Genomic DNA, 26,815 nt, shown 5'->3' on the forward strand with positions numbered 1-26,815 from the left:
ATTTAATCAGCTCTCAGTATTAATTAAGATGCTTGGCATAGCATTGCGTTTAGTTATGGTAGAGAATTAGGTAACATTGCCCGGATGCTCTGTTCGAGTATCAATCTAAGACTGGGTTCAGGAAACAAAAATAACCCACTGACCATATGATTATACTCCTGTCTGCTTTCTTTAACAAAAATACCATAAAGTATATGATCCTTGAGGAATGAAGGTGATAACGTGTGCTCGAACAACAAATGCCGATGGGCTGTGGGAGGAAAGGTGTTTATGAAAACTCCGCACGTTTACAATAGTCTTCCTGTTTTAAAGTGAAAAGTCTAAATGTTCAATAAAAATGTCTGATGGTGAAAAAATAAACTAACACGAAGGAGCAATTGTCCCGAACTGTCCATTTCACTTCATTTCATCATCCCCCACGCGGTATTGCGTACCGTATATCCTGTCTTTTGGAGTTCCCGGCTTCAAACCGGCATGGCTCACTTTGCTAACTTCTTTACCCACCCTCCGTACACGCACGTATTTCCCTTTCCCTTCAATGATGCACGAAAAATTCATAAGCAGAACCAATCTGAATAAATCTAATTGTGTCGATGGCAGTAGCCTGGATTCTGAAACGCAAAAGAAACATTTCAGATTAAATTTGTAAAATGCTTGTCCTTCACTTATATACCCGATCCATTCTATTACAGAGACTGCCCTGCCTAGCGATGCCGTAGAGTTAGATGCTGGCGTGCATAGGCGATAGGGTAACGTTGTATTGGCTCAACCAATGTTGTCTTTACCTCAAAGATAACTCAGTCCCCCACCTGCTGATAATTGGGGCAAAGAACTCGTTAATCAACTTGTTTTCCCTACGTTAATTGTTCTGAACAGATTAAGATTCGACGCGTGTGTGCTGAGCTGGACCACTGCTTTGGAAGGCTTCATTTAAAAATAATCCAGTGTGTTTTCCTCGCTGATTTGAGAGGTGTATATTTCTGAATGTTAGCAATTGATTACCCCCCCCCCCCCCAATCTACCTACTAACTAGTCTCGTCGAACGCCCTTCAGAGTCCTTGACCACTCTTGTCTATTAATCCTCATTGTGTTGCGTACTGGGTGCTCCCATATTCTTGGGTCACGTCTCTCACGTCCTCCTGCAGTGGCTCGATGCTATGTTACACCTACTTCCTCTTTCAGCCGCTCTCACGGGCACCAGGTCCAGTGCATTATTCCCCAGGCTCCAACACCGAATATTTGCAGGGATGCCGAAATATAATAAATGATTGTACCTTGAGTCTGTTGATGCCGGCCATACCTGGGGAAAGCTGGGTGGGAGGGAAGCGAGAGGTTGCCGAGTAAATTTTCTTAAGCTGCTTGTCGCGCTCCAATTTGACTGCGACTGTTCACGCAGACGTACTTTGTTCACATGCGAACAGGAGTTCTACATCTGAAGTTACACCAGTATAACTTGTTGATCAATTATAAGGAAAACGTGTCTTGTAACAATCTGGCGATATTTGCATCATTAAGTCTAATCGGCTGAAGGATTGTGAGAGTGAGACAGACCTCGTGGCTACGCTGTGTAAAGGGTCTCTAGTGTTTAGTTGAGGATTGGCTTGATTCTATAGCGATCACGGAGTACGTGCGTGCTGACTTGACAGTTGGAGGATAGTTTGGGTAACTTGCATTCTTGACCTTGTCCTTTTGTCTAAATCTATGAGGTTAACTGAGAGGCGAGCCCTACAGGGTTTTTTTTGTCTGCTCTGCTCCAGTTCTAACCACCCGGCAAAAATACGAAACCGGATGCAGCAGATTGTGTGTGAAGTTGCACAGATAGGTTGAAACTTCAATCCTATATTTCTGTTGAAGTTTAAACTATGTGAACCAGTCTAACTGGACAGCATGATCTTTTCAAAAGGCGTACTTAAGTACTAAGCAGGTGCAGCTTTGTTAATTTTCCCCAAAAAGGGTAAGCTTTTTAATTGCTGGCCATGGGTAATCTGATTTCAAGATACTGAATTGAAACATTGTCCTTTAATGGGCAGATTTGTCATAAACATATCAAGCTTGTTATTTCAATCAGATCTTGGCAGCTTTGTAGGTGGGCGCCGTGTTAGGCAGATTGAAGTTCGTATCTGGGAGACGCAATTTGCATATGACGTAAAATACGCATGAGTTCCGATACAGGTTCTGCATATCACCCAGGATACAATGAACTAACGTAAACATTTTTGCTGGATTACCAGTTTTGCAAGACAAGAAGCTTATGAAAGCTAACTTGCGTCACAGCTTTACAAACTTCGGTGACTAAAATGTGTTGCAGTAAAGTAGAAATATGGTGATCCTGGCATTTTTCATTGTCGTGAAGGATAAGTTATAGCAATTGCATGAGGAGATGGGGGGGTGGAAGATTTCCCCCTCTCTCGTCTGAGGTTATGCAAATATATTTTAAAAGGGGAAAAAAAACCTGCTGGGGGTACACAGTAGATTCTGCTTCATTGTCTGGTGATGGGAGAAGTGTTGAGGTGAAGTTTGCCACCTTCAAATAATTAAGACTCTTTCTGTTTTTATTTCTGCATCTGTAGCATTTACTTTATTGGGGGCAAATGGATTCCATTTTGACCAAAAGCCGTGGGAGCAGAATTAGTCCATTTGGCCCATCGAGCTTTCTCTGTCATTTCATCATGGTTGATTTATTTTGTGTGGACTGGTGATCCAAGTTGTCCTATTCCACTGTGCATAGTTTGTGGCAAACAACTTACAAATGTAGCAATGGCTCCGGCAAAACTGAAAAGACAAACTACAAATCACAACCATATGACAAGTAACAGAGCTGATTATTTTAAACAACTATTGGAATCTCAAAACAAACAGATTAAAGCTTTTGGAAAAATAAAGTCTCAGTAAAAGGATTCAGGAAGCAAGTTATTTAGTAGCTTTAAGACTAGTTCGCTTGAGAATGTTTTTTAAAAAATAAACCGTGAAAACCTGGACAAAGAGCACACCAATCTCCTGCTACACACAGAAATCTGGTGGCTTAGCAGAGGAAGAGTTCTTTACAGGGTGTTTGATCTGAAAGGTGAATTGTAGGAGTACTTTCAAGAAAATAGGCTAGACTTTGCTGCGTGCTTTGAAGATGAAGAATTCCTGTAGAAACTAGCCTACTTAACAGCCATTTTTCATAATATATAATCAGTTGAACAAGGTCTCTGCAAGGTCCTGGAGAAAATGCTGTGGCTTCAAGTGACAGATTCTTGGTTTTAAAAGGAAACTGAATCTTTGGAGAAATCATGTTGCAAAAGGAAATCTTGAAATGTTTCCATTGCTGCTTGGGCTTGAAACTGAGGAAGGATTTCAGAATGTCTTGATTGTTGTTGAAAACTACCTGCAGAACTGCAGAACAAAATGAAACAACATCTTTCCTCCCTTTCAGCACAAGTGTGTGACTGGGTAAGGGACTCTTTCTCTGAATATACTGCTCAGCCTGAGAACTCCTCTTTGAGAGAAGAGAAAGAACTTTGTAAGCTGCTTTTTGATTATGCACTCAAGATGAGATTTACTGACCTGCCCCTGGACAAGTTCTAGATTTCTGTGAAAGAAGAGTATCCTGCTATTCATAGGAAAACAGACCATTTTGCTGCATTGTTCAACTTGTACTACGAGAAAGCTTTTTATTGTTTAACAAATATGAAGAGCAAGGACATAAATTCTCATTTCAATTAAAGGTGAAAACCTCAAGTTTGACCCGGAAGTAAGAAATTTATCATGCTAACTTTGTGACTTTTTTGAAATTCGTGAAAGGGAAGGTAAGATAAATTTCAAGAAAGGTAAAATAAAATTCATTCTCTACTCAAAAGATCATTAACAATTATTTTTAGATTATCATATCTGCAACAATGTTAATGTACCATGCGCTTATAGATCTAATAATTTTTATGCAGGTGTTCCCTGTGACCTAAAAATTATTTCAAGGGTTCTCCATGGCAAAAAAGATTGAGAGGCTTGTCTACAAAGAATCATGTTGAATGTGTGCAAAATCTTGGATAAGACTGATATTTTGAAAGCAAAACTTTTTTTTGTTCTATATATGCTGGAAGGATTTCTTAATTGTGTACATAAATGTTTCTTCCTGTTCTCCCAGGAATGTGAAAATGTTTAAATATCAATACTATGTTCTTTTATATTTCCAGAATATATAATACTTGATTGGCAGAAAAAAGCTAAGGGCCAACTGTCATTCTATTCCACTTCTGTATATCATTTGGCTCAGCAGTGCCATTCCTGGAAGGTCATGGAAGTCAGATAGTGATTAAAGTCAATACGTGATTAAAAATTAAATTTTGGTACTGCAATACTTTTACATTGGGAGATTACTTTGCCCCTGTCGGTTGCCCTTATTGTGTGCGTGAGTGGTAGAATCTGGTGGGAATTCATGAAAATAAGGGAAATAAAATGGAGGGTAAATGTGAGATCATTGTAAATGGTTGATACAGACTTTGTGGCTGAATGGCCTATTTCCATACTGCATCTCTGACTCGATATCACAACTTTTTTAAAAAGCCAAGTGAGATTAAAGTGATGATCAAGGTTCATAAATTACAATTAAGTGGATTATCAAAACTATATGAAACATAGTGTGCATCTCATAAGTCAAGAAAAATAAAGTTTACTATGCTACAACAATGAGAGTTGAAAAGTAAATGGCAATCTTTATCTTGTATTGTTCTAGAATTCATAACAAAATTTGCTTCCAGAAATTTTTAAATTTGCACTTAGTGGCCACTTTATTAGGTATATAGTATTCTGTATCTAATATAGCCATTTTATTATGTTCATGGTGTAACTCAACCACTTCAAGTTCAGAGATGCTCTTCTACACTCCACCTTTGTAATACGTGGTTATTTGAGTTGCGTTCATCTGGCTGTCGGTTTGAACCACTCTGGCCATTTCCCTTTGACCTCTATCATTAACAAGGCATTTTAGCCCATAGAACTGCCACTCACTGATTTTTTTTTTGTTGTTTATTGCACCATTCTCTATAAACTCTAGAGATTGTTGTGTGAGAAAATCCCAAGAAATCAGCAATTTCTGAGATACTCAAACCATCCCATCAACCACCAACAATCATTCCACAGTCTATGTCACTTGGAACCCATTTCTTTTCCCATTCTGAGGTTTGGTGTGAATACCAACTGAACCTCATGACTTTTGTGCATTGAGTTACTGTCTGTCACATGATTGGCAAGATCATATTGGTCAGACCCAATGCAGACTAGAAGACTGTTTTGCTGAACACCTAAGCTCTGTCTGCCAGAGGAAGCAGGATTTTCCCAGTGGCCATACATTTTAATTCCACATCCCATTCCCATTCCGATATGTCAATCCATGGTCTCCATTACTGTCGAGATGAAGCCACACTCAGGGTGGAGGAACAACACCTTGTATTCCATCTGGGTAGCCTCCAACCTGATGGCATGAATATTGATTTCTCTAATTTCTGTTAATGCCCCTCCTCCCCTTACCCCATCCCTAATTTTTAGTAAGTTTTTTCTCTCTTTCCCTCTCTCAATAACTCCTTCCCTGTTCTCCATCTCCCGCTGGTCCTCCCCTCACCCTTTCTTTCTCCCTAGGCCTCCTATCCCATGATCCTTTCCCTTCTCCAGCTGTGTGTTCCTTTTGCCAATCACCTTTCCAGCTCTTAGCTTCATCCCTCCCCCTCCTGTCTTCTATCATTTCGAATCTCCCCTCCCCCTCCCCCTCCCACTTTCAAATCTCTTACTTAAGTTAGTCCTGACGAAGGGTCTCTGCCCGAAACGTCGACTGTGCTTCCTGTAGCTGCTGCCCGGCCTGCTGCATTCCATCAGCATTTTGTGTGTGTTGCTTGAATTTCCAGCATCTGCAGATTTCCTCGTGTTTGAGAAGCAACAATGTCCTCTTTTGGTACAGTACCTTTCTTGGATTCATTTGAAACACGATTTTAAAATACTAACACGTGTCCTGTTGTTAATGGGTGAAGGACTGGAATTGCACTCAAAAGAGCTGTGGTTACTCTGAGGTTTTGTGAACCACATTAAATTAAATGATTTGCTTTCCAGCTTTGCCTCTGGTTCAGTGAGATTGGCACCTTACACTATGGATACATTTTGTTAGTTTAATCAATGTTAATGTGCAGTCAAATCAGTATTTAAAGATGTAGGTGCTAAATCCCTAATTGGAGCTTTCTAGGGAGAAACAATATCAGGGCGAGCGCAAATTGAGAAAATGCTGGCCCACAGACCTCGGTTTTGTAAAAAGCAAATGAACAGCAGATGGTAAAAGCTCGGGATGTCCAGCAGCACCTGTGTTTGGGGGGGGGGGGGTTGGGGAACATAGTGTTCCAGGACTTTGAGTTGGGGAGGGAATGGTTGGGTTTAGTTGCAGAGAGAAGGAGAGTGGGGGATGGATTGGACAAATGAAATATCTCTTGACTCATGCTGAGTGAGAAAGCACAGGCTATTCTAGGCCGTTGGAGAGTGAGAATACAAATGAACATAGAACACAGAATAGTACAGGCCCTTCGGCCCACAATGTTGTGCGACCCTTGAACCCTGCACCCATAAGCTTTTGTCCTAGACAGCATCAGAACCAGGAAGCTAAGAGTCTGGTGGGCCACGTTGAGAGCAGGGTGGAAAATGGCAGCAGAAGTAACTTGATTTTAACATGCAGAAGGCAGCACCAATTCAGCTGGAAAGGGCACTCAAGTACAGTGGTACTGAAGCAAAAATCTTATTGTTAGGAGTACAGTTGGGGTGAAATGACAAATATTCTCCCATGGTGCCTGTTGTGTACTTAATATTTCAGTACTATTTGAGTCACCTTGTAAATCTTAAAGACAGCACAGCAGTGTAGAGGTGACCTGGGTTCAATTCCTGCCACTGCCTGTAAGGACTTAGTACGTTTTCCCCGTGACTGCGTACACTTCCTCCCACAGTCCAAAGGCATATCGATTGGTAGGTTAATTGGCCTCTGTAATTGTCCAGTGATTGCTGGGCAGTGTGGCTCGAAGGGCTGAATCTCACAAATAAAAATTAAATATATTCTTTGATTAAGCAATTTCACACTACTACATGATGTGTGTGCACCTTGCTTAAAGTAGATACCAAGTTAGATTCACATTTTGGACTCCTGTGTCTTCATTTGAATTAATTTAATGTTTTGAAGTTACAAAATATAACATTGGCAACAAGGTATTTTTAAAATGATCCTGAGATGGCTGTTGACCTATTGCAACACAGCGAGATGTTTAAGTTTTTTTAAAAAAAAGCGAAGCAAAGAATAGCGAGTTAAAAAAAAATGCAGTCCAGCACATACAGACAGGTGAGTTTTAAAATTTTAAAAAAAAAGCAGTGTAGCACATATTCTTCAGAAGAGAATACACAATCAATTTCTTAAAAAAGAAAATGGAAGCATTCATGGGTTCATAAAGAATACCAGGTGATAATCATTTTTAAAAAAGAGCAGAAATGGATGGCTACATTGGAAAGATTGGTGCATTTAATTCCACATGATTCTAGATATACTGATCAAATTCAACAGTATTTTGAAGCAAATGAAATGGCCAGTGAGAAGCAAATACCAATTTTGCTATGTCTATTGGATTTAAAGGCATGCAATTTGCTCTGAACCAAACCATCTGAAATGAGGTTTGCTGATATTGTGAAAGTGAAAGTGATATAGAACCGAGGCCATTGTTGATTGCAGGACGCTTTAGGATTCATAAGCAAAATCAAAAAGCAGGGGAATCCATTTCAGTGTACATAGCTGAATTGAAGAGATTGTCTGAGCATTGTCAGTTTGGTAATGGGCTTAATGAGTCACAGAGAGATTGCTTAGTTTGTGGAATCTTAGAAGAAAGCATTAAAAAAGGCTCCTAACTGGAGTACAACTCAGATTTAAAAGAACAGTTGAAATTACAGTCAGGGATGAAAGTGAGCATGAACAAAATTGCAGTGTCCAGACAGAAGCCAGTCTGAACAATTTGTGTTATTGCTGTGGCAGGGGCTCAATGCAGGTTTAAGGTTGAAACTTGCAGAAAATGCAGCAATGTAAGACATGTAGAGCATGTCCAGGTAACACAAATAAATGAACTGCACAGGGAAGAGAAAGCTTAAAAAGTCAACTTACGGTCTCAAAAAGAGCACTAATCTGCATTCTGTTGATGGAAAATCTGGTAATGATGAGAGTGACACAGGACTGAGTAGCCTTGAGACTTACAATGTGAAAACTAATAATAGACAAGTAATATGGCTTGTACCAGAAGTGGATGACACTAATTAAAATTAAATTGGATACTGACTCAGCTGTTTCAATCATTCCACAAAATGAGTTTGAGTGGTATTTCAGAGATACTAATCTGAGGCTTGCCGATATCAAATGAAGAACTTGTACTGGAGAGAAGAACTCCTGCGGGAATGACATTTGTAACAGTGAAATGCAACAATCAATAAGTCACATTGGGCTTGTATGCAGTAAGAACAGCAGAAACGGCATTGTGGGAATGTGATTGACTGAGATAACTACAATATGATTGGCGACCCATCATTTGCATGCAACATCCCCTGCAATGAAGACAGCTGAAAACAAATTAGAAAGTTACTGGATGATGCCAAAACTGTCTCCATACTGTACACCATGAACCATAGCCTAACGGAAGGCAAACAGGTGTTGGTGCCAATCTCTGCCTCTGGTTGGAAAGCATAAATGGTCCAAGGAAGGAGTCTGCTGCTCAGAGGAACCGTGAAAGTAACAAAAGCGGTTGTTGGACTACAACCGTTTTTGTAGGCAGCACATCTGAGAAAGGTTCTGATAGGTTTAGCAGGGAAGTTACTTGTGAAATGTGTCTTGGTTTTAAACTGGGAGAGTTCAAGGAGCTTCAGGAAAATTGCAAGCATTCTGCTTTTCTAGGTATAAAGAACCAGAATTCCATTGCATGCATTAAGGCACTGTTTCCCAAACTATTTTAGCTTATTCATTTTGTCATTCAGATTGGCTATGCATGCCATATCAATCTTGTTTCCCAAGCTCTTGTTGATTTTGAGCAATAATTCAAATATAGTGCTTTTTTTTCAAAAAAAACAAAAATATTTTAAGCAGCAGCCTTTTGACAGCCAACGCACTTCAGTGTGAAGAAGCAAATGTTTAAGCTCTTCATCATCTTGACATAACTGGTGAAATATTCTGTTTAATACATGAACCTTAATTTTGTTGATAGCCGATATTGCAGGCATCTGCTTGAAAACAGTTGCTGGTTGAGGTTTTTGGCTGTGAGATGTTGAAGGTGAAGTACACAATGGATTGAACTAGCATGATGACCTGTTGTGTGTGGTGCTCCATCTGTTACACAAGAAATCATGATCCTAATCGGAATACTTTTATCCTCAATATACATTTTGAGTTTGTTGTAAATTGATTCTATTGATTATTTCTTTTTTACTAAATAGAATCTCTTCATAAACCTTTCAATTTTTGATAAAGTATACAAACGCCATTAACAATGACTCGTTGTCTTGCACAGTTGACTCATCCAGGTGTATCCCAAATTGTTTTTTATAGCTCTATGCATAATTGATACTCGATGTATTCACTGATTTCTTCAATATGACAAGCTACAGAGCTGTTATTCATAATTGATTTTTTAAAATACCAGCATCCATTTTGAGAATAGTGGTGAGCTCTTCTGATACAGCAACATTATCAATCTTTCACCAATTGATTCAGACTTTCCACACTTTGCTGTAACCTTGAAAATGTTATAAGAAGCAATGAGACCAGTATCAGATCATTTTTTAGTTTTCTTGGCAAATGTTTCAAGTGTGCAACACTTTTCAAATGTTTCTTTCATCTTCTACAACTGAGTAATACACTAAGTAGGCTTTTCAGGGTGTCTTTCACGGAAGTGTTTCTGTAATAATGGTTTCATGGCTTCATTAGACAGTACAGTATTATAAAAGATGTTGCTGATCTGACAGGAACAGAATAAAATCATACTCCAGGTATGTAACATTGTATTGACGCACTTTCTGTTGTTTCTGGTTCTTAGCTGGATTGGAATTCAAGGCTTCACCGCCTTTGGACTTGTAGAGATCGCACCTTACATATTTATCCATCATTAACGGGGCTAAATTAAAATCAAAAATTAACACAAACTGGAAACACTCATCGGATATCGATGACCACAGTGTGTTAACGTGGACTGATGGCTCTATTTCACTATTTGGTTCCGGCCAGCGCTGTATCACTGCATGACCTATTTTCTGTAAAGAAAGTTGAAGGTGTACTTGTCATCTGTTAAATTGCATGAACTCATTCCACACCACGGGTTAAGGGGAACTGATTGCTAACGTATTCATCCCCAATGTCTGTTTGGTTGGATGAGATTGCCGAGTTTTGGACATGTTGTGATGGCGATTGCTCACCGCCTGCAGAGTTATGGCTCTGTGTTCCAGTGCCCTTTTTTTCTGGAAGTGCCTGTCCTACTAACGGTTGGTGATGCCACTTGCCAAGCTGCCCCCTTCCCCCCCCCCCCCCCATGACTTCTATTTCCCCCAACACCCTCTTAGGACAGGTAATCACCCTCCGTTGGGAATCACTGCACTACAGTTATTGCATGAACTTCAAGTGTTAGACAAAAAGCTGCTTGTGAAAGTAGATGCAAAGACCAAAGCCCAGCTGGATGAATGGAAGGCCAAAAAGAAAGTAGTCTATGGAAATGCGAAAACAGGATTTCTCAGATGATATTGTGGATGTGGAAAACAAGAGGAGAGCAATAGAAGGATTAGTAAGGAAATACTCTGAAGTAAGTGCACAAACTAGAAAAAGCAAATAGGAAGGAGAGGAAAGGTGTTCAGACCTGATACAAAACATAACAATGCCCTCTTACCTAACCCACTAGACATTGCCCTCGCCCAGCAGAGGAAAGCCTGCAAGGCCCATCTTGAAATATGAAAGTTAAATAGAAATGAAATGGTTTTGACTTTGAAGGGACTGTGTCTGCAAAAGTGCAGTACACACAAAATGCTGGAGGAACTCAGTGAGTCGGGCAACATCTATGGAGGGAAATAGAGAGTGGATGTTTCAGGCTGAGGCCCTTTATCAGGACTGGAGAGGAAGGGGCTTAAGCCAGAATAAGAAGGTGGAAGGGGAAAGCGTACAGGCTGGGAGGTGATGAATTAAACTAGGTGAGGTTGGGGCAGGGGAGGGAAATGAAGGAAGAAGCTGGAAGGGGATAGGGCTGAATGAGGAGAAATCTAATAGAGGACAGTGGACCATGAAGTAAAGGAAAGACATTGAACCAGAGGAATGTATTGGACTGGTGAAGAAAAGTGGTGAGAGGCTAACCAGAATGGGGAATGGAATGGTGGGGGTGGGGGAAAGAAATTACTGGAAGTTAGGGAAATCGATAGTCAAGCCCATAGGGCCAGAGGCTACCCAAATAAAAAAAACAAGGTGTTACTCTTGAAACAAAGTTAGGTAAGGTAGATAGGGTGGGGTAAAATAGATTAAAAGTTAAGATTGTACTAGAGAACAAATTAAATTTTCAAGAAGATATTTCTGAGTGAAAAATCTTAAGACTCTGAGAATATTTATCCATTCATAGTTGACAGGAGGAATGTTGAGTACTCTTTATCTGAAATGCTCAGGGCCAGAACTGTTTCAGGTTTTGGATTTTTATAAAATTTGGAATACGCGATGGCATGGGATCACCATAATTTCTGACTCTGCACTTAAATGCTCTGGCAAACTGTCTTTGTCTTGGACTTGTTTGTCACACACGTACTTAATAGTGAAAATTATTACATGCCATTAATATAGTATGTGTAGGCTAATGAAAGCAGCATAGCAGCATCGGGGGAAATCCCTGAATTAGCTGAACAGTGACAAACAACAGTACACTTCCACTCTCCACCTACGCTGTAACTTTTCTTACATTTTTGTAACCAGCTTGCTGAATATTCACAATTACTTTTAATTTTCAGTTCACTGTGATAGATTTTTGCTTCTTTCATGATCAGCATACCATTAAGTGGCAGATGTTTGCTCCAATGCCTAGAAATCCATTCTTTTGATGCATAATTAATTTCATCTTTTCATTATATGCAGTGTTTTTCTATTTGTCATTAACTTCTGCTCATTTTATATGAGGTCACTTCTCAGAACTGTATGTGATGCACAAAGACTTGCACATCAGCTGGGAATTTTCAATTTGTGACGTCAGAACAAAAAAAAATCCAGGTTTTTGGATTTTGGAATATTGGTTCAGGGCTCTTAACCAATGTCCATTTTGCCATCCATCTTCTGAAGAGAAAAAGCTATTCCTGAATCGCTGAGTGTGTGCCTTCAGATTTCTCTACCTCCTTCCTGATGGTAATAATGAGAAGAGGCCATATCCTGGGTGGTGGGAGTCCTTAATGATGGACACCGCTTTTTTGGGGTACTACTTCTTGATGTCTTGGATAGTACAATTGTTTGTTTTTTTTTAAAGATGTAGATTAACTTGAATATATCTACCTAATGATATCCTATTCAAATGGGAAAAATACTTTAACACTTTTTTGTTGCTTTTCAGATTTCCTGAGCAAACAAGTGGTACTCCTTCTCAGAGGTGATCTGGTTGCCTGCATCGACTGGTGGTGTTGCATTTCTGAGCTACTTTGAGGTAGGAGAGTCTTGGGAATTGCTCTCCCATAGATCTTGGGAAGAGATGTATCTTCCATTCTTTACTTTCTCCAGATAATCTCTAGAGCTTCGAGTCATCACCATGTGAGAAAAGGAATTGAATACTGTTTGTGCCTCCCACCTTTTCTCAATTATCTCTGCCTAACCGCACTTTTTCCTTTCAATTTGTATTTGTCTAGCCTACCCTTAAATTATCAGCCAGCCCTGATGAAGGGTCTTGTCCCAAAACAGTTGAGTGCCCATTTCCCTTTCCAGGTGATGCCCAACCTGCTGAGTTTCTCCAGGTGCTTTGTGCATTGCTGCAGACTTCCAGCATCTGCGGCCTCGTGTCTCCCCTTAAATATATCTGAGCAATTTGTTTAACTCACTTCCTTTGGAAGCAAGTTCCCAAGAGGGGTGAGAATGTAAATAGAGGTTTCTTCAGAATTTGCTATTGCATTCTTTTGTGACTTGTATTTTAGTGATGTGCTGTAGAAATAAGTTTTACTACAAATAGAATCCTTTCATGTTCACTTTTTCAAAAACCCACATTATAAAGATCACTTGGATTACACTGCAGAGACTACTTTCCTGATGTATGGTGTCACAATCTGGTATTGTTTAAATCTTTCTGTAAAATATATCTTTATGGAATGCATTGTATTTTCTAACCAAAGATTAATATAGATTTAGTGTAATCTCGCTACTTCTCATTTTTAATCCCTCCTAAAAATGAACCTGTGACACTTGTGTGCTTTTTTGTACCGATTCTTGCTAATTTGTTACATGGACTGTGACATGGCTTTGTTTTGTGTTGTGTGCTGTGCTATGTTTCTTGATTCAAAAATTACTTGTCTGGGCTGAAACTTTTAAGTGACTGCCTTTTGTGTTCATTGCTTAATCAATAATATGAATTGGTGATAAGATGTACATCTTTAACATTAAAATACTAGAAGTGAGTTTGACCCAAAATAATTGTGTATTCAATGGATGCAAATTCTTAGCCATGTTTAGGTGTTTTTTTAAAAAAAAATTTAACTTGTAATAAAAAATTCCCAAGTTACTTAGGAAACTTGTTACAATTATTCAAATGAGCTTGAAACTGTGTGGCTACTGAATCCATTGCTTTTCCCTTTCACGGGCAGGTCTGTGAGATTTTAGTTTGAGTTTTGGAGATGAAGGCAACAGTAAAATGGATAGATTTCACATAAAACAATGTGATTGCTAGGAGGACATGGATGCCTGTAGACCATTTATATTATTAGTGAAGTCCAAGCTTTGGTTTTGTATTATTTCAGAGATTATGGCAGGAAATTGCTTAACAAAGTTAAATTATTAGTGCTTACTGACATTACAAATTAAAATTGACAAATTTCTTGGCATTCATTCCAAACGTGGTTAATTGTGCAAATGCCACCAGCTTCACCTTACTTCACAGGCTTTGCTGTTGCAATTTTCACTTTTTTTGCTGTCTACAATGAATCAGTGATTTCATGCGTTTGGTATTAATCTGGATGTAAGAACCAATCAAAATTTTCGGTCATCTTGGGAAACATAGTAATCAAGTTCTTTTTCTGTTGATGCATAAAATCTGAATTACTTGCGCAACCTGAAAATTATTTTGTTTAGTATGATCTTTTCAGAATAGTTATTCAATTTGGGTTATGCTTAAAGTATTTTATCATTTTTGATATTTAAATTTATAGCTGAATCCCATGTTTATCCTGATTTTTAATTTCTACATAAAACAATAGTTATTAAAATGCTTTTTCTTCCCTCTTGTTTGTTTGCTCTTTATGCAGATTTATCAATCTAATTGAACCTACTGGGTCTGCATGTGCAAATTTCTTTGAGGCAGATCTGCACCATTCATTATGAATAATGCACATCTGCCATAAAGAAATCTGCAGTTAGACAGTCATGGCCTTGGCCCGTGATGATTAATGATATGTAAACTTAAGATGTGAAGCTAAAAAAGGTTGTTTTGCATCTTTCACCTTCGGTATCATAATGTAGTGTCAGAACACCATTGTTGCACCTCTGGCTTTTGTTTGATTTCAATCTAAACTGATATGGCAGTATTCTGTGATTTGAGTAAAAAGGTTAGCCCATTAAAAGCTCAAGTCCTTTTTAAATAGACTTTGCATTTTTAAACAAAAAATGCAATATTCTGCTTTCTCCCATGCATGTGAATTATCATGAATTATTCTCAACATAAATATTAATTTTTAATTGATGTATTTTGGTGCTAATTGCTTTATGCTGCAATTTAATAGGTTACAGGTTTATTTAAACGGAATCATCATTAACCTGGGATTATTTGGTGTCAAGTTAATGATGGTTCGCATTAAAATAAAAATTTCTGCTGTTACCTCTAAAAATGCCCTACAGCACTCTACTGCATGGATGAAATATTTGCATAAATTAATTACCCCGAGTTTAGTAAGGCAGTTTTCTGGTGTTTGTTTCTTCATTGTGTGCTGTGTTGTATGATATAGGTGATGATGGTCTTTTCATGACTGATTGTTCTTGGCAAATTTTTCATCAGAAGTGGCTTCTTCTGGACAGTGTCTTTACAAGACAGGTGACCCCAGCCATTATCAATGCTCTTCAGAGATTTTGCTGGCCTGGTGTCGGTGATCACATAGCCAAGACTTGATAAACACCAGCTGTCCACATGACCATCTACCACTTGCTGACAAGGCTTCATGTGACCCTGATTTGGGGTGGGGGGGGAGCTAAGCAGGTGATTGACCTTGCCCAAGGGTGACCTGCAGGCTAGTGGAGAAAAGGAGTGCCTTGCAGCTCCTTTGCTAGTGAGGCCTCCCCCATCTGGCCACTCATTTTAGGGTGTAGATTCTATATGAATGCTTGTATGCAATTGGTAATCAATTTGAAAGCAGTGAAGTATTTGAAACTACATTGCCAAACTGATTAATATTTTAACCTATATTTGGGTTGTTCAGTTATTGCTCTGGCAATGAGGTCACACAAATGTCCTTGAGCCCTGCCAAGCCTTGAGAGTTAGAATGTCACTGGAAAGGTTAAATATTTCAAACAAGTTGGTTGCTGTTTCATCTAGTGCTTACAATCTATCTTGGGTTGGATGTAATGTTATCATGCTTTCAAATCCCTGGAGAAATGCCCCATTTGCTGCTTTTTTAATTTTTAAAGGCAGTGATCTTGTAACTACTGTTGTAAGAGCCAAAGATTATAATAGAATGGGCTTGGTATTCAATTCCTTCCTTTTTTTAAATGACAGGAAAACTTTGACATCAGAATTCATAGCACTTACAAAATTCAAAATAATAAAACTATTGGAACTTTGCAATAAAACTGAAGGTTAACAAATGTGACTTGGTGAATGAAAGGGATTGACTTTTCTGGAGAAGTGAGACCTGACATTAAGCAAGCATTCTTTTAAAATTGCTGAATAGTCTATTCTGAATTACCAGTGTGCTTTTAAGCTGCAGAAAACTTGTCTGAAATATTTTGGAATGAAGCTTGTGAAATCACACTGCTAAAACTGCTTAAGGTATTTGTACTATCCTGTCATCTTTCAGATTAGTTTCTCCTGCAGCTACAAATTAATTGAGACAGCATCTCAAATCTTGTTAGCTATCTGGATTAGAGAGTGCTGTTCTCATATAGCTATAGGGATTAGTTGAAATATCAAACAACTGAGGCTACAGTTAGGCTGCAATGATTCAACTTCTAATTACCTCTGTTCATGTGGTTTTTTTTAACCCCACTTTTGTGGGCTTCAAGGTCTGTTGCTGAGATCAAACCATTCACTGGCTTCAAGCAGATTTGGTCATTTTTTTTCCCCCCTGAAGGTAAGTTGTTCATGTATATTTAACAATGTGTCAAGTTATTGCAATAGGAAACTGAGCTGGTGAAATTGCTTGTTGATTTTGAAAATTTCTAGTGTACTTTTTAAAGAGCACACTTTATTAATGAGCATAGATGGAGTAGATTTTTGATCCTGAAAACAACTGTAGTTTGGGAAAGCTCCTAAACCAGTATTAGAGTATTTGATGTGATAATTGCTATCAGTTTTGTCTCTTAACTATGCAGATTTGGTTTTTAGAATCAATAGTTAATTCTAATTGATGCTTTTTTATTGGAACTTTTTTGATGGCTATAAAGGTGATGTGTTGTTTGAATTCCCTCCCAAAAAAAAAGGGTGAGGTTCTGCACTGAACTGTAACTTTTTAAATCTATTTGGGGAGTATTGACACGGAAGAGTTGAATCCATCAGCATGTTCTGTTTACACTTGTATCCACTTGATATTTCTAACATTACATATTGCCTCAAGGAATGTTCGTTGAAATGGGAATGTGTGTTTCTGGTCTTGGCCAGGTTGCCAATGATGGTACACAGGAATATTTGACAAACAAATTGTCTGATTTATTGTATTTACATCCTACCCAGAGAGTGAGAGAATAAAACCTTTGGAATTTTTCTGCCCACTTCCATCTCCAGAATCAGAATCAGGTTTATTATCACCGGCATGTGACGTGAAATTTGTTAACTTAGCAGCAGAAGTACAAAGCAACACATAATAAAAACACAAAATATAATAATAATAAACTAAATCAATTACAGTATGCATGTATTAAAAATTATGCAAAAACCAGAAATACTACACATTAAATTTTTTTTTCTGGCTCTCCTCCATTATGTCTTGTTTAAGTTGGGAGAAAATTATAAGTCAGACGTTTGATATATCTTTCAAATTTGAGCAAACCTGGCGACCTTTTATTCAATATTTTCATATGATTTAAATTTTTTTTTCTTTTCTAGTTTTAGGTAACTTTTTTCTTTTTTTCTTCTCCCTCCGTGAAGTTTCAGATTTGACTAGAAGAATATTGGGTTTTTTTTGGTAATTTTATCCTCAAATGGACTGCCCAGTCCCTTTTTGTTTTAGATTAGTTTAATGGGTTTTTTCCTTCCTAAAAATAGAAAATTTCCAGTCTTTTTTGTGTGAATTGTCAAGGGGAGTTCTGTTCTCTGTTTATATATACTAGTCTATTATTATACATGATTTTGACAGTGTATACCCTTTGTACGTTTATTGTACTATGTATCTGATATAACCTCTGATTTGTATCTATTCATATTTTTTTAATCAATAAAAAAAGACTGAAAATGGGGGGAGAAAAAAGTGAGGTAGTGTCCAAGGGTTCAATATCCATTTGGGAATCGGTTGGCAGAAGGGAAGAAGCTGTTCCTGAATCGCTGAGTGTGTGCCTTCAGGCCTCTGTACCTCCTACCTGATGGCAACAGTGAGAAAAGGGTATGTGCTGCGTGCTGGAGGTCCTTAATAATGGACGCTGCCCTTCTGAGCCATTGCTCCTTGAAGATGCCCTGGGTACTTTGTAGGCTAGTACCCAAGATGGAGCCGACTAAACCTATGACCCTCTGCGGCTACCTTTGGTCCTGTGCTGTAGCTTCCCATACCAGACAGTGATGCAGCTTGTCAGAATACTCTCCACGGTACAACTATAGAAGTTTTTGAGCGTATTTGTTGACATACCAAATCTCTTCAAGCTCGTAGTGAAGTATAACTGCTGTCCTGCCTTCTTTACAACTATATCGATGTGTTGGGACCAGCTTAGATCCTCAGATCTTGACACCCAGAACTTGAAACTGCTCACTCTCTCCACTTCTGATCCCTCTGAGGATTAATATGTATTCCTTCGTCTTACCCTTCCAGAAGTCCACAATCAGCTATTTCATCTTACTGACGTTGCTGTGACACCACTCCACTAGTTGGCATATCTCACTCCTGTATGCCCTCATGTCACCACCTGAGATTCTACCAACAATGGTTGTACCATCAGCAAATATATAGATGGTATTCGAGCTATGCCTAGCCACACAGTCATGTGTATATAGAGAGTACAGCTGTGGGCTAAACACACTGAGGTGCACCAGTGTTGATCATCAGTGAGGAGGAGATGTACCAATCTGCACAGATTGTGGTCTTCTGGTTAGGGAGTCAAGGATCCAGTTGCAGAAGGAGGTACAGAGGCCCAGGTTCTGCAACTTCTCAATCAGGATTGTGGGACTGATGTTGACATTGAAATTAAAGATGTGCGTATTGGAAATAGCTGTTTCAGCAGCATCTAATATGAAATGAGTTGGAATATTTGTTAAAATCGAACAGAGGAGAATGAAGCTGTGGATACAGAGATGAGGCATAACTCCCATATTTTCACTCACTGAAACTGAGGCCACAGTATGATGAAAGCTTCTGAAATAATGCTCATTCTTCAACATTTTCAAGTCTAAAGTAGAAAAGCATCAAATTTCAATGGGGTTGGTGGACCTTCTTGTTAAGACAGGTTTGCAAGTCATTATTTTAAAGGCTGTAAAGGATTTACAGTCATGCTTTGGGCCTCTTCAGACACGTGTATGTTGGAGAACTTTCTCTTGGGCTAAAATGGCCTTGAGAGCAATGGTAGTGGCAAACCATTGAACCAAAGAATGTCTACTGCGCTTTTGAAGTCTGACCCATGAAGTTGTTCTGTGACAGTGCTTTGTATGACAGGTTTGGCACACAAAAGTACCATTGTATCATTTGGAAAAAAATAGTAGCTACAAAAGTCTACATTAATGTAGAATTAACCTATACTAACATGAAAACCTGCAGATGCTGGAAATCCAAAGCAACACATACAAAATGCTGAAGGCAGTCGGCTGTCAGGCAGCATCTATGGAAAAAAGTAAGACTGGGCCAAGACTCTTTCAGGATGTCTCACCTGAAACATCGACTGTTTGCTCTTTTCCATTGTTGTTGCCTAACCTGCCAAGTTACTTCAGCACTTTTTGCATATCGTTTAACTACATATTTATGAAAAAGAATATTTATTGACTGAAGTTTGGGTTCTGCTTTGTTGGTTAAAGCTTTTTTATCACAGGAATGACTATATAGCTGGAAAAACTTTTGGTCCAGTTGATGGGAATTTCAAAATCAATATTGTTGTTTATTTTTGTCACATAACATCATCATGTCCAGTATTTAACATGCCCAAGTTGTTATCCTGAGCAAAATTCATTAAAGCACCCTGTAATAAGACCATAAGACATGAGAGCAGAATTAGGCCATCTGGCCCAATGAGTCTGCTCCACCAGTCATTTATGGCTGATCTTTTTTTTAACCACCTCCTCAACCCTGGTTCCTGACCTTCTCCCTGCAACCTTTGATGCCAAATTCAGTCAAGAACCTATCAATCTTTTCCAACGACCTGGCCTCGCCACCCTTTGGCTAAAGAAATTTCTCTGCATCTCTGTTTTGAAAGGGCACCCCCTCTATCCTGAAGCTGTTCCCTCTTGTCCTAGATGGGAAACATCCTTTCCACATCTACTCTATCTAGGCCTTTCAACATTTGGGAGTTTTCAATGAAATTTCCCCGCCCCCCCCCCCCCCCCCTCCCCACACATCCTTCTGAATTCCAGCAAGTACAGACCCAGGGCCATCAACGTTCCTTGTATGATAACCCCATCATTCCTGTAATCATCCTTGTGAACCTCTGGACCCTCTCCATTGCCAGTATATCTTGTCTGAGATGAGGAGCCCAAAAATGTACACAATACTCAAGGTGAGGCCTCACCAGTGCCTTATAAAGCCTCAGCATCACACCCTTGCTCTTGTATTCTAGACTTCTTGAAATAAATGCTAATGTGGGATTTGCCTTCCGCACCACTGACTCCACTTGTAAGTTGACCTTTAGGCTGTTCTGCACAAGGACTCCCAAGTCCCTCTGCATCTCATGTTCCTGGATTTTCTATCCGTTTAGAAAATAGTCTGCACATTTATTTCTACTACCAAAGTGCATGACCATGCATTTTCCAACATTGTATTTCATTTGCCACTTTCTTGCCCATTCTCCTAATTTGTCTGTCCTTCTTCAACACTACCTGCCCCTCCACCAATCTTAAGTATCATCTGCAAACTTGGCTACAAAGCCATCTATTCCGCCATCTAAATCATTTATATACAGCATAAAAAGAAGTGGTCCCAATACTGACCCTTGCGGAACACCACTAGTCACCGGCATACAACCAGAAAAGGATTCTTTTATTTCCACTCGCTGTATCTACCAATCAGCCAGTGCTCTAACCATTGTTAGTAACTTTCCTGTAATACCATGGGCTCTTAACTTTGTAAGCAGCCTGTTGGGTGGCACCTTGTCTAAGACCTTCTGAAAGTCCGAATATACAACATCCACTGCATCCCCTTTATCTACCCTACTTGTAATCTCCTCAAAGAATTCGAACAGGTTTGTCAGGCAGGATTTTCCCTGAAGGAAACCATGCTGACTTTGTACTATCTTGTCCTGTGTCATCAAGTATTCCATCACTGCATCCTTAACAATTGATTCTAATTGATTTTCCCAATGACCGAGGTCAGGATAAGTGGTCTATAATTTCCTTTCTGTTGCCTTACTCCTTTCTTAAAGAGTGGAGTGACATTTGCAATTTTCTAGTCCTTTGGCACTAGTCCAATGATTTTTGAAGGATCATTTCTAATGTCACCACAATCTCTAACACTACCTTTTTAAGAACCCTAGGGTGCAGTTCATTTAGTCTGGGTGACTTGTGGACCATTCAATTTTTTAGCTTTTCGAGCACCCTCTCTCTTATAGTAACTACACCCATAATTTGGCAATGATTCTACTTTCCAACGTGGGGACATAAAGAATGTTATCTTAATTCTAAATAATTCAGTTACACTATTTTATTAAGTATATATTGGGTTTGCTGTGATGGCTGAGTGAGTAACGTGCTTGAGTGCATTGCTGAAGACTCACTGCATTCCTTGATTTTTCAGGTAACCAAACTTTAATTTAAATATTATTCAAAAGGGCTGCAAGATCTTATTCTTGACGGACAAGAGCTTGCTCTCTTTTTTTTTAAACAAGTTATCAGTAACTGTGCTTGGGGACTAGAGAAATCATCCGAAAATAGATCTGACCTCTTGCTGTTATGTATAAGAATTCCACCTCTGGTACTTCAGAGGACAGTGTAGTGACAAAAATCACTCCACAAAGCATATACACACCAAGGTCACTGAGTTGCTGTACAAATTAATGCATTGGCCCTCTCTCCCCCCCCCCCCCCCCCCCATTTTGTGGTTAGCTTCATTAGAGCTATTTGTCTTCTGGTGTTATTTTTGCTGCTTAAGATACGGTGAGATGCGTCTACTCCACAACCACCATTGATTCCATGACTTGCTGTCTTGAGAGGAGAATGATTTAAAGCCACATACCATTCTATTCCTGCAGAGCTCAGAATTAATGACACAAAACTAATGGCCCAAACCTACTTTTTGTTATTGCTTGGTTTCCTAACAAATGTATGCAAATAATAGCACTTGTATAGGGGGAAGATTTAGAATGGGGGGGGGGGGGAATGTTTTACATGCATTCTAACATTGCCCTTCCTTTTGGAAGTTAGACAAGTGAAGAAAATGAGGAAATTCTACTGATGTCCTAAACTACTAAATCCAAATTCTTAGCTGTTACTACTTTTCTTAATTAAAAAATACCTAATCCATTTTGATCACCATATTTTAACAGTTCAGTTAAATTGAAATTGTTGATGTAGAACCATAGAATATTACAGCATTTTACTTTTTTTAAAGAAATGATCACTCTGGTTTTATTTCAAAGAGCTGTTAGCTACAATTAGCATAAGCTGCCCCCAGTGATTAACTGTGTCATACCCTTTAGTTATCTAGGCAAAAATAATTATCTAAAGTCGTCAAAACAAAGACTGAAAAATGAGATGAGGACATTTTTAAAAGTTTGTTCCTTATCCAATATTCTGCGCTGAATGTGAAGAGTTTGCATGTTCTCACCATGACTACATGGTTTTCCTCTGGGTGTTCTGACTGCCTTCCACTGTCCAAAGACCTACTGGTTGGTAGGTTAATTAGTCATTGTAAGTTCTCCTGTGGTTAGGATAGGGTTAAATCGGGATTGCTAGGCAGCATGGCACGTAGGGCCCAACGGGCCTATTACGTGCTGTAGCTCAATAAATAAATCTCGAAGCAAACGGAGTTGTGGTCGCTCCGAAGATAAAGCAAGACCTTTGTAAACTAGAATATCCTTTAATTTGGGATGACCAATTAATATTTGTTTGGAAGAGACAAGTTGATTTCTAGAGCCAAAATTGGAGGAAAATGTTCCAAGTTGTTAATCCCAACAACTTGCACAAAATGGTGGAGGACCTCAGCAGGCCAGGCAGCATCAGTGGAAAAGAGTACAGTCGTCGATTTGGGTCAAGACCCTTCCTCAGGATGAGAATATATGATTATTTTTATCAGTTGGCATACAGGCAGTGAAGAAAGGTAACATACATGAACATGAAATTTGTTCTAAAGTGCAGACTTAGAAGAGTTGGCACTCACCTCTGAATGCAATGGTAAAATTCGAGTTAAATTGGTTAGAACTTTATGAGAAAGAGTATACATGGACCAGGATATGTAATGTAATGCTAACATAACTTCAAAGTGAGCATTTGGCATTTAAAAAAAATTTCATTTTATGTTCACATTTCTATTAATTAAGGCAAGTGAGTACATAAGTAAAATGTGTCCATTTGAAAGCCTTTCTGGAGGGAGACAGAATGATTTGTCTCAACTGATGGGAGATCAACAAACTCAGAAGGTAGTTTTCCAAGCTTATGTTCTGGGCAGGAGTCTGCAAGAACAGATGGAAATTCCATACAGTAGTTTGTAGAAGTCCTAGTCTGAGCATTTGAATTAAGTGGAGAATGTATCATATTTCCTTTTTAAAAAGGAACCAGAGCTCCACTTTGGTTAAATTTGAGTGTGTGCAGAAGTGCCAATCAATACCAGTGTTCTTGCTACAATATGTTTATAACCAGAGTACTTTTCAACTACCCAGCATTACACATCTTAACTAATAATCTTTACATGAACTCAGTCTATTTTAGTGTTGTGGATTCAATGCATTGGCCAATAGATCCTGTATCATTTATTGATTTTTTTTAATACATATGCTTTCACCAACTTTTGTTTTGTAGATCTTGTCCTAAACCATGGGTGTGGTCGTGGCAGATGATAAAAAGCAAGAAGTTACGGCGCCCGATGGAGGCTGGGGTTGGGCGATTCTCATTGGATGTTTTGTCATCACTGGATTCTCTTATGCCTTTCCTAAAGCTGTTAGTGTTTTCTTCAAGGAATTAATCAAGGAGTTCCATGTTGGGTACAGTGATACTGCTTGGATCTCTTCCATTGTTCTTGCCATGTTGTATGGAACAGGTAAGCACTTAAATTGAATTGACTTTATTTCTTGCATCCTTCACGTACATGAGGAGTAAAAAATCTTTACTAAATGTGCAATTTATAGTAACTTGTAATAAATAGTATGTACAACAGGGAAGTCAATATAGCATAGAAATACAATTGTATCAATTATAGGGGAGAGGTTGGCCAGGATGAATCTTTGTTCCTAAGAACATAAGAGAATGAGGGGCGACTGTATAAACATATTTAACATTGAGAGGCATAGATAGGTGGATTTTTTTTCCAGGGTAGGGAGTCCAAAACTAGTGGGCAAAGATTTGGCGTGAGAGGGGAAAGAATTTAGAGACCTGAGGGGCAACTTTTTCACCCAGATGATGGTGTGTATATGGAATGAGGTGCCACACAAAGCAATTGCGAGAGATGCTATAATCCCATCATTGTATAAAAAGCTCTTGAATAGGTCCATGGAGAGGAGGGGTTTTGGGGGGGAAATTGGCTGAATGCAGGAAATTGGGACTAGCTAAGTGGACAAACATGGTCAGCATTGACCAGTTGGACTGAAAAGCCTATATGGGTAATAGTCTCTCACGGTTAATTGTGGATGCCCAGTGTCTGTGGTCTGTTGGTAAATTTGAATCCAAGTGGCCCTAGCCTTGTTAAGGTCCAACAATGAATGCATTTCATGGACATTTTTAGGCTGTGTGCTATTTTTAGATGTATGAGGACCCAAAACTTGCTTTTGAAAATTCTAAAAATAAAAATTAACGTTTAAAATTTGATTAAATAAAAAATGAGTTGCAGAAATACACATTTGAGATCAAGGAGCACATTTTCCTGATCAATTTGTCTTGATGTGCAAGACTAGAAGCCTATAAGGGTTTCTTGCTAATCTATTTAGTTGTTGGTAAAAGTTTTTAGAATAACTCACTTGGAAGCAAATGAAGGGCCACTTCTATTCTTGTTTTGGTTCCATAGTAAGAAAATGTAGACTTTCAAAAAAATTAAGGCTTCATCAAGGGAACTAATTTCATCAAGCATGTACCTTGCAAGTACCAATAAAATGGAATGGCAGTTTGCTCAAATTTGTGAGGCAAAAGATCTCCAGTTGAATGTTTTACTTCATTTCCAAGTAAGCCTCAAATTGATAAGTCAATATTCCTGTATTTGACTGGTAGGACATTATTACAGGAGCAAATGCTGCTGCCAAGCACAATTTCCAGATCCTAATGGACAGAATATGCAGCAAAAATCAAATGGGGCGGGATCACTAATTGCTAAGAAGATACTATAGCCAAATAACAACTCTTCACATGTTGGAGTAGGTCAATCTTGACATCAATATCATGGATTTGAATCCTTTCTGGATGCACGAGAGACAAGTCTCTTGAATAATTCCACAGACTGGCTTCAAAAGTATTTGCAGTTTACTGTCTGATTGCTGATGCTTCCCAAACCATCATCTTGAGCCTCTGAAATGCTGAGGGGCTGCTGAATTGCATGGTCAACAGCTGTTGTTGTTTGATGGGCACTGGATCTTCACTAATATAATGTACATGCTGGTGAACTGAATAACCTGTTTGGACCTCCCCCTGATAGACTATTGTGTGTGCTTAACAACTACCCACCATCTGGTGGCAGAGTTCAAACAATTTGGCTGTACAATTCATTATACTACTTCTTGCCCCCAATTTATCCATAAACCGCAGCTGTCTTAACAACATATGGTAAATGAATATACATTACCCAGATTATAATTAGTAGCAAGTCTGCTTTATGTAAAATCCTAAAGTAAACTAGCATCTAATTATTTCTCAAAAGTTCTTGAATGCTATGACTGCCAGAGAATGCTCGAATGTAGTTTTATTTTGTACTTTGTTTGCAGCAGGTGAGGGAAGGTGGAAATATTTAGAAGACAAAGAATAGAAAAAGCATTTTCTATATTTGTATGCATCTGCTTTTATTCAAACCAGCTATTTTTTAGTTGGAATTAACTATTGGATCAACTTTAGGTTTTTCAACACTTTTGGTTCACAAAGGGTTACAGCTGGATGAAATAATGAACTTTGTCCGCAGCTGTCTTCCTGTTTTTTAAAATAGTGAATTGCTGTTCACTATTGATAACCATACTGACAGTAACAGTGGGAAATAGTTAAGTTAAAGTCTGTCCCAAGCCTCATAGGCTCATCAGGCTGGTGCTTATGCCGGTTATGCCACTTATGGCATGAAGTGACTGAGATAGACGGTGTCCCCAGATAGGACGCCAGTCTATCGTGAGGTTAACCCCCAGCATTTTGCTGGTACCCATTTTCAGCTGGGTGGACTGGAGCAATGTGTGGTTAAGTGCTTTGCTGAAGGAAACAACACTCTGCTTTGGCTGTGGCTCAAACTCACATCTTATGGATCGCCTTAACCACTTGGCCTCACACCACACAGTGGGAAATGGTACAAAGCCTTTTCCTCTTTCTTCATAGTACCACTAATCAGTAACTGCATACACCATCCATAAGGCATTTGGGGAAACATTGCAATAACACAGCATGGCTTAGTAATTTCCTAGGTTCATTCAAGTTTTTCCAAAAAAAAGCCAGGAAGGAGGTCATCATATTTATTTAACTCCTTTTGAATTGGCTTTGCTTACCGGTTACTACTGAATTTACAAGAGCTTACATTTGGTTTTTCTAGTTTAGGGATGGAGAAAATTAATGAAGGTCGCTTCTGATGGTCTCGCAGAAAGAGGGACATGCATAAACATCAAGTTCTAATGTAGCCAGTCTGACCATTAGTGTAACATTATCTTCGGGCCTGATGTGAATGGTGATCACTTGTAGTATTTTCTTGTCGAGTGGCTCCATTG

At 38.9% G+C, this 26,815-nt stretch overlaps 1 protein-coding gene across 11 annotated transcripts in view; it reads left to right on the plus strand.

The window, feature by feature from the left end:
- Positions 1-26,815, plus strand: part of LOC132380073 (monocarboxylate transporter 4-like) — a 47,895-nt gene that overhangs the window by 6,247 nt on the left and 14,833 nt on the right. For 3 of the 11 annotated variants that reach the window (XM_059948598.1, XM_059948600.1, XM_059948595.1), the window contains 2 exons: positions 12,591-12,680; positions 23,739-23,976. In XM_059948598.1, coding sequence (XP_059804581.1) covers positions 23,754-23,976 — 223 coding nt within the window. In that variant the 5' untranslated portion in view covers positions 12,591-12,680; positions 23,739-23,753. Of the gene's footprint in view, positions 1-3,710; positions 3,813-7,737; positions 12,681-16,447; positions 16,516-23,738; positions 23,977-26,815 lie in introns of those variants that run through there. The other 8 variants (XM_059948606.1, XM_059948601.1, XM_059948602.1 and 5 more) reach the window with 7 other exon arrangements.

Source organism: Hypanus sabinus, chromosome 23, assembly GCF_030144855.1.
Source record: "Hypanus sabinus isolate sHypSab1 chromosome 23, sHypSab1.hap1, whole genome shotgun sequence".
Classification (NCBI taxonomy): Eukaryota; Metazoa; Chordata; class Chondrichthyes; order Myliobatiformes; family Dasyatidae; genus Hypanus; species Hypanus sabinus.